The sequence below is a fragment of the Staurois parvus genome, unplaced genomic scaffold, assembly GCF_062004578.1.
Source record: "Staurois parvus isolate SC_StPar_1 unplaced genomic scaffold, SC_StPar_1.0 ptg000131l, whole genome shotgun sequence".
Lineage (NCBI taxonomy): Eukaryota > Metazoa > Chordata > Amphibia > Anura > Ranidae > Staurois > Staurois parvus.
This window is the reverse complement of record NW_028317927.1, coordinates 1851809-1863877: the sequence shown is the minus strand read 5'-3', so window position 1 is coordinate 1863877 and position 12069 is coordinate 1851809. Positions and strand designations below refer to the sequence as shown.

Below are 12069 nucleotides of genomic sequence, written 5' to 3'. Positions count from 1 at the left end.
ATCAAATACCACCAAAAGAAAGCTCCTATTTGTGTGAAAAAAGGATATAAATTTATTTTGGGTACTGCTCTGCATGACTGCGCAATTGTCAAAGTAGCACAGTTCCGCATAGCCTGGTCATGAAGGGGGGTACATCTTCCGGAGGGGAAGTGGTTAAATAACTGTACTGAGTTTGTGTATCTAAACTCAAGAGAAAATAAGATAGTATTACAGCTTACCTGTCCTTTATGTGGTGGCTGCAGTTATTTTCTTTTCCCCTTTATTTTAACCTTGTAATCCTGTAATTAACACACTTCCTAACTTAAGCAGACAACCGTACTGAGCAATGTTTTGAGCCTAGGATAAGAAGTGTTTTAAGGCTACATAAAACTCTGGTAGGACAACCCTACCCTCAACATAAGTTTGTCATTTGATCAAATTTTTTTGAAGGGACATGCTGGAAAATTTGTCGACCAGCAGCAGTGTATTCTGAAACCTGAAGATGCCGCAGTCTGGATACAATCTCATAGCAAGGGGGATATACCTCATTTGTATGGATGGAGGAACCTGTTTTTTGTTCAGCCTGCTGGTTTACAAAAAAAAAAGTGTAAGCCCGTCTTTAATCCTAGTTGCCTGACTGTCATTCAATTATAGTTTGAATCACTGATTAGTAATAAAGTAAGCAGCCAGTAAAATCAGATCTTTACACCCTTGGTGCTTGTTTACTGAAGTCTAAAGTTGGGTGAAGTATCAAACATGCAGTTATGTATAGAAAGGAAAAAAACCTTTTTTGCACAGAATTAGAGATTTGAGGTGAACACAAGTAAACTTCATTTCATTGTACTTTGCCTTGCTTTAAACACTGTAGAAATTGGACACAGTGACTACCAGTATTGAAGCCAGTCAGCTATCGCAAGCAAATCAGGAATACAAGCCTAGATATTGTAAAGAAAGCAAAAGTACACAAATAGTTACTGGTTTCAATTTTTAAGTGAAACAAGGATGGTGGAGATGGAAGATCTTCTTTTTTCATCATATACAGTGGGGATCGAAAGTTTGGGCACCCCAGCTAAAATTTGTATTAATGTGCATAAAGAAGCCAAGGAAAGATGGAAAAATCTCCAAAAGGCATCAAATTACAGATTAGACATTCTTATAATATGTCAACAAAAGTTAGATTTTATTTCCATCATTTACACTTTCAAAATAACAGAAAACAAAAAAATGGCGTCTGCAAAAGTTTTGGCACCCTGCAGAGTTAATATCTTGTACTGCCCCCTTTGGCAAGTATCACAGCTTATAAATGTTTTTTGTAGCCAGCCAAGAGTCTTTCAATTCTTGTTTGAGGTATCTTTGCCCATTCTTCCTTACAAAAGTCTTCCAGTTCATCAAGTTACCATCCAAAATTTGCTGAAATTTTATTGAATCCATTTTTCCTTCTACTCGTGAGATGTTCCCTGTGCCACTGGCTGCAACACAACCCCAAAGCATGATTGATCCAACCCCATGCTTAACAGTTGGACAGAGGTTCTTTTCATTAAATTCTGTGCCCCTTCTTCTCCAAACGTACCTTTGCTCATTCCGGCCAAAATGTTCAATTTTAACCTCATCGGTCCACAGAACTTGTTTCCAAAATGCATCAGGCTTGTCTATATGTTCATTTGCAAAGTTCAAACGATGATTTTTGTGGTGAGGACGTTGAAGAGGTTTTCTTCTGATGACTCTTCCATGAAGACCATATTTGTACAAGTATCTCTTTATAGTGGAATAGTGTACCACAACTCCAGTATCTGCCAGATCTTTCTGGAGGGATCGTGCAGTCAAACGTGGGTTTTGAATTGTTTTTCTCACAATCCTGCGAGCTGTTCTGTCTGATATTTTTCTTGGTCTTCCAGATGTTGCTTTAACTTCCACTGTTCCTGATGACTGCCATTTCTTAATTACATTCCGAACAGAGGATATTGACATCTGAAAACGCTTTGCTATCTTCTTATAGCCTTCTCCAGCTTTGTGAGCGTCAACTATTTTCAGTTTCCGTTTTCTAGACAACTGCTTAGAAGAACCCATGGTGCTGATTGTTGGGGCAAGGTCAGATGAGTCTGGGCATTTAAAACCTTTGAGCTTGACATCACCTGGTCTTCCCAGACGATGATTGAGAACAATCCATGACACTGGCAGGTCTCAGCATTGCAAAGGGGGCAGTGCATGCTATAAATTCTGCAGGGTGCCCAAACTTTTGCAGACGCCATTTTTTTGTTTTCTGTTATTTTGAAAGTGTAAATGATGGAAATAAAATCTAACTTTTGTTGACATATTATAAGAATGTCTAATCTGTAATTTGATGCCTTTTGGAGATTTTTCCATCTTTCCTTGGCTTCTTTATGCACATTAATACAAACCTTTAGCTGGGGTGCCCAAACTTTCGATCCCCACTGTAGTGTCTTCTGTGGAGATCCATTTCTAGTTTACTTTTTGAAAGCAAATTTTAGTACTAAAGCTTTTATTTAAATTGGGATATTGTATGTTTCTGTACAATATTGTTTGTGTTTACACCTTTAATAAAAACTCCTCTCTGCTTTTCTAGATAAACAAGAAAACTGGGATGTATGGTATGAAAGCAAATTTGATGACTGTGACAAAGAAGCATGCTTATCCTTCTCAAAAGAAATTCTTTGTTCTCGAACTACAGTGGACCATAACTACTATGCTATTTGCCAGAACCTCTTATCTAGACATGCTACCTGGCGTGGCACTTCTGGGGGACTCCTTCACGACCCTCCGGCAGAGATTGCCAAAGATGACCATCTTGGGGCACTGTTGGACGAATGTGCAAACCCAAAGAAAAGATATGGCAGGTTTAAAGCTGCTAAGGAATTAAGAGAATACCTTGCACAGCTAAGTAATAATGTGAGGTAGTCTATACTGTTCTTTTTATTTTATTTTATTTTTTCTGTCTAGCAAATGAAAAGTGTAATTAGCTAGAGCACGTACCAGCTTAAATTACTGTTGTATTAGCCAGGCATTCTAAATAGAAACTTTTTAAATGCCATGATATTGAACTGAAGTGGAATGGAGAGTGGTATCCAATCCTTTGCAATCAAGCCAGGTACGTGTTTCTATCTAATTAAAACTTAAGAAACTACTATTGATTTTTCTCTCAGATTACCCGAGAGACGGATCACACAAGATCTCCAGGTGACTGGAGGAAAACGGACTTTGGTAGCTTAATTGATTATTCATGTGTCAAATAGTAGTTGACATGGCATATTACATTGGTATCACAATTTTTGTGAAGCTGATGCCTTTACTTGGAAAGTTCAAGTTAAGACTGCTGGCCTGTTTTAAAGGCTTTTTTCTTAAATCATTTCATATTTGTATGTTGAGGCACCAATATTTTTTTTTCCAGCTTTTGATTTGTTTCGGGTCTTCTCTATGTTGCGTCCTGTTTCCTATTAATTTTTTTACATATGCTGTAAATATATTCTAATTCTGCATTAAAATATAGTCATTGTTTAGTTTTCTTTAAACAATTTATTTGACTTGACCCTGTGTTCTCTCATTATTATCGTTTCCTGCCAATATTGGTGCACCCAAGTTGTTATGAATTGGATACATAAGATTTACACCAAAGAGATGACAAGCAAAACTCCTGGATGCAGATTTACAGGTTAAGGAGAGCTTTTTGGAGAAGTTAAGGCTGCCATAGCTTGAATTTTATCCAATTTCTGCGACCTGAAGATGTAGGTGGGCCAGTTGGCTTAACAAGTCACTTTTTCAATCTTGTGGAAAATTGGTGGCCTGACAGTGACTGACTGCATCTATTCTGACAGCTGTGGGTGCTGAATATTTAGGTGTATGGCTAGCTTTACAGGCCATGTTTTTGGTGTTTTTTTTTTCACCTTTTTATCTGTGTTAAGGCAAGACTTATTGCAGCATCTGATATTGCGTATTTTCAGCCATCTTTTGGTTGTGCATTGTAAAGTAAATTTACCAAGAATAAAGTTATTTGAAAGAAATTAGGTTTAAGGTGATTGTAGCTGTATTAGTGCACTTGTGACAAAAACAATTGAGTACTGTTCATGATACATTTTTTTTTTTTTTTTGCATGAACATACAATATTCAGGACAAGCTTGCAATGTATGCAGTACTGTTTGGACCTTGAAGAAGGGGACATCCCCCCGAAAGCTTGTCCTGAAAATTATATGTTCGTGCAAATAAAAATATCATGGAGAATACTCAATTGTTTCTAAAGAAATTAGGTAAAATTGAAAGTGGCTTCAACACATGCAAAATTATCTTGTAATATGTCAAGGCGTGTTGTGTTTTTCTTTTCTTTTGTGCAGTTTGGATCTGAGACATTCTTATAACTCTCTTAAAAAGGTATTCATTTTTAAAAGCTAATTTTAAATTGTTTTAATTTTAAATAAAAACTAGCTCTTTATTGCCTATGGATAATGTTATGTAGGCTTTCTAGATTGCCAGAAAGAAAAGTTGTAATGATGCCTAGCAGCAGATGAAAGCTTTGCTTTATACATCACTAGTTTTCCACTTCGACTAGACAAGTGTTTTAACGGAAGACTATCCCTACTTAAAGTTATTGTAAGATTACAACAGTTGTAGAGTGTATGAACCTTATGCTACCTGTGTTAGTCTTGAGATCAATCCTTTTTTTCATTCTGTCTGTGGTCAGCTCTATGCCTAGTTGACATACAATGCAGGAGGGCAGTTTCTAAATTTTGAACCCTTTGTTAGGACAGAAGGTGTCCAAATCTAGTTTACAGCTGATAATGAAGAACTGTGAAGACAATACAGACAGGGTTAATTTTTTCAAAGATTACTCCACAGGACCATCCTATAAATTACAAAGCAGGGAGAGTATGTAAGAATTTTAAGTAAAAAGGTAACCAGCAATGTTTACATCCTTCTTATTAATAGAAACATGTACCTCACATATATGTAGATAATATCCCAATTTGACTAAAGTGGAAATACACTTTAGATCCCACACTTTGTAATAAAACACTACAGTAGTATGTTATACAATGTGAAAATGTTGGTCTTGCGTGAACACTTGCTCTTCCCTTTTTAGGCTCCATTCACCTTTAGGCGTTTGAAATCGTGGGGGGAATCGCCACGATTTGAAAATGCGCATCCGCGTGGGAAGGGCCATTCATTTCAGTAGCACCTGAAAACGCAGGGCGTTGCTGGCACAATCGCGACGTGTTTTTCTGGAACCCTTTTTGGGCGTTGTGTGTCCCACGATTTTTGCTTGCAGCGCATTTCACGCTTGGAAAATGGCTCCTTGTTTTCAGTTGCCAGTGAAATGAATGGCACCTGAACACTCATTTTCACAGCGCGTTTTCAAATTGTGGGCAGAATCGCAGAGATTCCACCCATGATTTGAAATGCCTAAGTGTGAATGGAGCTTAAAGCTATGAAGGAAGATAACCAGGGGAAATCTAGTTTCTCTTGCAACTGTTTTTTTGGTTAATTTTTTATTTACACTGTGATCAAATTCTGAAGCTCTTTTTTTTATAAAGCCCTTACATTAATCTGTTTATAAAGTGTATAAACTGGGAGTTCAGATCAAAAAAGGTTTTTTTAAATTGTTGTGCATTTGATTTTAAACAGTTTGCATCAAATCACATGCTGATACAAAGAAGCTGCATTTGTTTTTGTTTTTGTTTTTTGTTTTTTTACTCATCACTCCACAAAGTACAATATTGAGCTTACAGGTCTGTGCCACAATGTTGAAAAAAAATGGTATGCAGACTTTTTATGACATTTTGTGTTAGACCTTTCTACTAGTTTCTAGTAATTTTTTCTTTAGCTTTTCTTTTCCTTTTTTTTTCCCCCAATAGTTGATCAGCTAGCAAAAAGGGATTCATAGATTTGGATGTTCACATAGGCTTTGGCTGTGTGTATATGTTAGGCTTTCACAAAGGATTCACAAAGCTTTCAGCAAACTTTACGTAGCATTTTTTTTAAACTTTTAGGCTTCAATCACATATGTGGCTAGGGTTGTAAATCCAAACGGTTGAGCTGTGGTTTTACTGCCCCAAACCGCCTGCCTGAAACTGGACATACAGTAGCTCAGGGCTGTACACATGCCGCAGGCACTATGCTATGTGTTGCTGCCCCCTAACAAGACCAGTGCAAGCCAGGGTGTTTTGTGCAGCAGCAACATGCAATGCATGCAATTGTGGCGTGATAGTTAAGCATTTACAGGATTAAGTCGGGCGAGGAGAAGGCAACATAATTTCTCACCACTTTTCAGATGCCCTCTGAAGTGATCCAGTGTGGATTGCTCTTCAAAGAACACTGCATCTGTGATAGAGCCCTTAAAAGCAACCATGAGCTCCAGTTTGTGGATGTTGAGAATGGGTCTTACTGTAAGTGCAGCCATTAAAAAGGAAAAAAAAACTGCCTGCAAGTTTCAGTGAGCTTCAGTGCTACTTAAAACTTTATTAAAGCCTGCTATCAGCCTAAAGTGATAGTCTCACTGCTATTTAGATCTGTCAGTGTGACAATTCAGCATGTTACCGGAAGAGGTGAGCTGAGGGAAACTCTTCCAATGGATTCATGTTGTAGTGGCAGCCATCTAAAAGGTGAATCCTCCTGACTTGATTTATTTTCACTTGCTATTGCATTTCTGGGACAGGTGTGTAGGAAAATCTCCATAATGGCACACAGCAAAATCTCAAACTGAAATGAAAAAAAAATGGGCTATGCCTACAATGTTTTTTTTAAATGATTAACCCTTCTGCTTCCAGGGCCTTTGTTCCACTTTTAAATTCGAGTGGCCAGGACTTTTTTCCATTGTTTTTAAAATGAAAGTATTGAGTTGGTGCATAATGAATATTTGTAAATTTTGAATTGCGCCTTTCTGTGTGCTGAAAACTGAAGATATGCAAAGCTAAATACAATTTACTCTGATAAAAAAACTGAGGTTATTGTACCCCCCCCCCCCCCAAAGCAATGGACCTATATAATAAAAAAAAAAAGCGCTACATATTTTTTTAAGCCCCGCAATAGTTGCACAGATTTTCATAAAATCACTATTTTCACTAAAAATACACAAATCATTATTGGTGTAAACAAAAACACCACAACTTGCAGAATTCCAACTAATTTGCTACAAAGGCCTCATTCACATCGGGCATACTAAAGTGTGCCCTGGTGTTCTGTGCATCCCCATGCAGGCAGTCCCATTCATGTCCATTGGGATGTAGCTGCTGCTTCCAATCTGACATCTGTGTGTGTGCACGTCTCTGATCGCTGATATTGTGAGCTTAGGGAAATGCTTTCGGACCCACATGGATGTCAGCTTGGGAGCAATGGCAGTATTCGTGTAGTTGCCACATACTGTATGACCACAATGGGACTGCCTGCACAGGAATGCATGGGAATGTGATATCCTGTGCAGGTAAACATGGTCTTGCAGAGGCATATGCTGTAGTATGCCTGTGTGTGTACAAGACTTTACTATGTGGTGTTTTGTTTTTTTGTGTTTTTCTTGGGGGGTTGGTGAAATGTTGGGAGGATTAAACAGACCCAATGTTTTTCTCAAAAGAAACACACAAACTGAAGATTTCAAAATGAAAGGATAACTTCACCTTTGGGGATATGTTGCACCCGGTTTTAAGATGGAACATGTAACATGTTCCTGCTGCTGCTCCCCAATCCTCGCACTCCCTGTGGCAGCAGGCTGAGGATTTTCTCCCTGTACCTGCTGTCACTATTTGAAGAGTATGGCTGTGCAGGGTTCTGCCCACACAACGGCGTTCATTCACAGAGCTCTGTGAATGATTGAACTACAAGTATTGTCAGCCTCGTGGCTATCAGCTTGTAGTTCTCTATAAACTACCAGGGCAGCACTTTGAGTGGTTTAGGTGATTAATTGATGCTTCCTGTCAGTGTGTAACTGCCCACCCATACGAGTTGTGAGCAGACAGCTTGCCCTGACAGTCTGCAAAAGCCCTGCATTGCACCAGCATTCTGATTGTGAGTGCAATGCTTTACAGCTTCTAATTCGGTTTTAAAAAAATGTTTTTTTATCTACAAAAAGATGTGCGTTTAATTTTTTTAGGGTGAAGTTATCCTAACCAAAGCCACCTTTTGTAGACCAGTGAGATTGTCATGTCCCTCACATGCCTTCCGGAGACACTACATGACTGGCTGCTGGACGGAGCTTAGATTTTGGTACTTTTATACTCTTATGTACCTAGGGTTTTACATTTTAAAAACAAAGCTGCATTGAACCAGAGCAGGTCAGCCACTACACAAAGGTAAATGGAACAGTGCTTAAACTCTACTGATGCCTGTGTGAATGAAGCCTTACATGTTATAACTTCAGAGACAGATATCTGTTAAATAGAAATGGTTTATATATTGTAGCCTGTTTTTGCTATCAAGAGGAGCAAGTTGCCCATAGCACCCAGATTTCAGTTTTGGCTCTATGTGAATAAAAGATACAACCATATGTGTTGAATTAGGCAGTTACCCCAAATTTCTATGGATTTTCTTGCTTCAGGTTTGATAAACCTACCCTCTGGAGCTTTTCTACATTTGTAAAGTATTATGTTGATGATCCATGATCGTATGTTAGTCATAGTGTCTTGTAAACACCAGCCAGGCACGTTTCTACATTTGTTTCTTAAAAGGGAACTTTGTTCAATACATGCATACTTAATTTTCATACACATACTTTAGAATAAAGTACTTTTCCTTCAAAATAAAAAAAAAAATGTGCAACAGTAGAGATTTAGTACAACTATGAAAAGATTTGAAGATTTTTTCTTTTTGTCCTTAATCACTTGGTTAGTAATGTAGGCTTATACCAGTAAAATATTCAACATAATGACTGTTCACTTGTCACTGAGATCGATAAATGAGTTAACAATTTAATAAGCTTAGTTAGCCTTGAAAACCATAATGCCAAATTTGTTGCTATAACAACTTACTGATTCTTTTTCAGTGTCACGGTGTTCGTGGCAATTATTCTTTTCCATAGCACAGCTGCATTCTTCCTTGCTTTCCACTCAAAGCAAAAGCAGTGAAATTCTCAGAAGGAAGAATGTGAAGAGCTCTCCTCACCCAGCAATATAAGCATGTCTTGGAGTCATTGTTTAATCATGCCAGCTGATTGAAAATTAAATGTGCTTTTTTTTCTTTTCCTGATGAACAGGTTTGTACATTTTTCCTGATTGCTAAACCACAGAAGAGAAAACACTGCCAGCCCTGCTCAGAATAGGTTTATACTGTTAGAATGGTCTGATGAAATTGATATACATGATACAGAAGGCACTAAAATATTCTAATTGAAAAATTCACAAGTAATTGGGGATGGTAAGGGAGGAGTTCATGTAAGGAGCAATAATTTCTTACTTTGCACCAGATAATATATGGTTGTAAATGGCATTATACAGTTTTTATTTTAGTATAGTTTCACATAAATGTTAAACATTTCTGTTTTTAAAAGAGCAATTCCAAGGTTTGTGCACCAACAATGTCTTTTATGTATTGTAAATTATCATTTAATTTCATGTTTTCATCAGAATGGTCTTCCTGTGCCTTTTACATTTAAAAGTCATTTCTACAGCTTTTAATGCAATTGAATAATAAAGAATAGTTTGATTTCATGTGTCCTCTCATTCTTTACTGGTATTGTGGGTTTAGGTGGAAGATGTTATCGACCTAGTTACAGATGTACATTGCTTATGAAAATACAATGTTAAAAAGGGCACGTGTCTTGATCTTATAAGCTTGGGCTACTCCATCAAATATAGCACCCATCAAGAATTATTGGTTACATTTCTATTCATGAAAATATAAACACATTTTAAAGCTTACCAGCTGCCCAGTGACCTGCATGCAAGTAATTTTTTGCACATCAGTTGGAGCATGCAAAACAAAATGCTTATGGCGTCAGGGAATTTTTAGGTAATTGGATTTCATTTAATGAGTGGTTGTAAAGGGAGAAGTTTTTTTTTTTTTACCTTAATGCATTCTCTCTGCATTAAGGTAAAAACACCCTGTGTTCAGCTTTCCCCTCAGGCCCCCCCCCCCCCAAATACTTGCCTAATCTTGATCATCTGTCCTTTAGAGCAGTGGCTGTCTTATATCTCTCTCTCTCTCTCATCACTGGATATGGGGGCAGCAGCGGGAACTATGGCTCCTGCTGTCAAGCAGCCTGTGGGGAGAAAGTGGGTGGGAGGCTGGGGTTAGCCGAGCAGCGCTGCACTGTGTGTAAGTGTGCTGTTCAGGATTAAGCCTGCAAACTGCTATGTGGGCATTTGAAAGGGAGCGCATCTACGGTAACCAAAGCTGGGAGTAGGGTGGGCAGGATTTCTGCCTCTGGTTAACCAGTTGTGGACATCTGGCATGTTACCCAAAGTAACGTCAAAGTACACAGTGAGGGCTGTCTTTCTAACTGAAAATATGCTAACATTTTAAGGGAAGTTGCACTTTTAGAATCTTCCCCAGAGATTAGTGAATGTGGTGAAATTTCACTTTGCAAAAATACCCAATCATGTACAAGGAAAATATTAAAAAAAAAAATAGATGGTTAATGGCAATCAGCTAAGAATCACTTCATACACTAAGCAGCAGGGAAATTTCTTTCAAAGGAAACAGTCAATTTCCCTTCAGCAAATCATCACCAGTCCTGTACTGCCGCCCCTTTGCACTTGCCGGCAACTTCCAACTGGCAGATCTTTGCTGTAAAAATAGATAAAATGACCATCGGACACAGCAAAATATTTTTATCAAAACTGGAGCATCCAGAATCTGGAATAACTGTGATAGAAACTGGTTGACATGCACATCTGCTCCAGTGTATAAACACTATTCAGATCGGTTATGTGGATGACCCCTTTACTAAAGGATTTGTCCTCTGCAGAGATTTAGATCCTTAACCCTTTGAAGTTGTAACTGAAACCAACCCACTGATTTTAGTACTTGGGCCCGACATTGCATATGGCCCTGTCTGGGATCCTTCTGCCCCTCTGCTGTCATACTTGGGCCTTTCAGATGTTAGGATTGACCCATGCTTCATGTCTGCATGAGGGTCTTTGGCCTGATGGTAGCCTCCTTCAAAGTGGTGCTGTATACCCATTTGCATTCCATACAGTTGCAGCTTAACATTCTGTCGCAAACTGTCTCTATCCTTGTGTCTGACTAGGAGTCCCAAATTCAGGGGAATTTGAGGAATCTCCTCTTTCCCATTAACATCTTGGAACTTGAGTGCAATTAGAGTGTTCTCATTCTATGGAGGACCACTCAGTTGTGAGGTCACTCAACAAGAATCCAGGTGGACATTGCCTACATCAACCATCATGGAGACCCCAGACGTGCTGCTTAAAGGGAAGCAGACTTATTTCTTTTCTGGACAGAATTTCACGTTCCGCTCTGTCATTTCAGGCGTAGAAGATCGTCAGGCCAACTTTCTTATTTGTCAACGTCTAGGTGCGAGGGAATGTGCTCTCCACTTTTTTTGCTGGCTGATAGCTAAAAAGAGTGGGACATTTGAAAGTTTTACTTTTGACTGCTGGTGCTTGTAGTTTTATTTTCTTCTTTGGGTCTTGATAAAAGCTTTTACTTTTTTAAATCTCTTTTTCTGTCACTTTTTAAATAGCATTTTTTTTCTTCCTTTCCTTGTCTTCCTTCAGTCTAATTAAAGGCAGGGGTTAATTGGTCACAGGTGATACAGGTCTTGTATAACTTGCTGTAGAGCTTACTTTGAGCTTGCCTGTATTTTGCTTGTCGGACCTTTTGACTAAGTGGACATTTGATAAAAGGAGTGCAAAATAGGAGATAACAGGAGTCTACTAAACCTGTAAGTGACAAGCTAATGCGATTGATGAGGAGGGCGGAGGGGCTAATCAGGATTATCAGGTTGGTAGATGGGTTAGTGTAATGAGACGGAGTGGTAGGGGCTTACAGAAAAGAAAGGCTGGCCCTGGCTTTGTGCACCCAAACCGATTTGACAAGTTGGGTGAGGATGTGGGGGTGGCAGCCCTGGATGTCACTGCTATCCCTAACAGCCAGGAGGGCAGATAATCTGGAAAAGGTAGTGCAGGAAGGCCTAG

The 12069-nt window shown here is 38.7% G+C and overlaps 1 protein-coding gene across 1 annotated transcript in view; it reads left to right on the top strand.

Moving 5' to 3' along the window:
• The window catches only part of DIPK2A (divergent protein kinase domain 2A), a 55541-nt gene extending 45920 nt beyond the window's left edge, over positions 1-9621 (top strand). Inside the window, exon 3 of the mRNA XM_089672556.1 lies at positions 2564-9621. Coding sequence (XP_089528682.1) covers positions 2564-2895 — 332 coding nt within the window. The 3' untranslated portion in view covers positions 2896-9621. The remainder of the gene's footprint in view (positions 1-2563) is intronic.
• The last annotated feature ends 2448 nt before the right edge of the window (positions 9622-12069 follow it).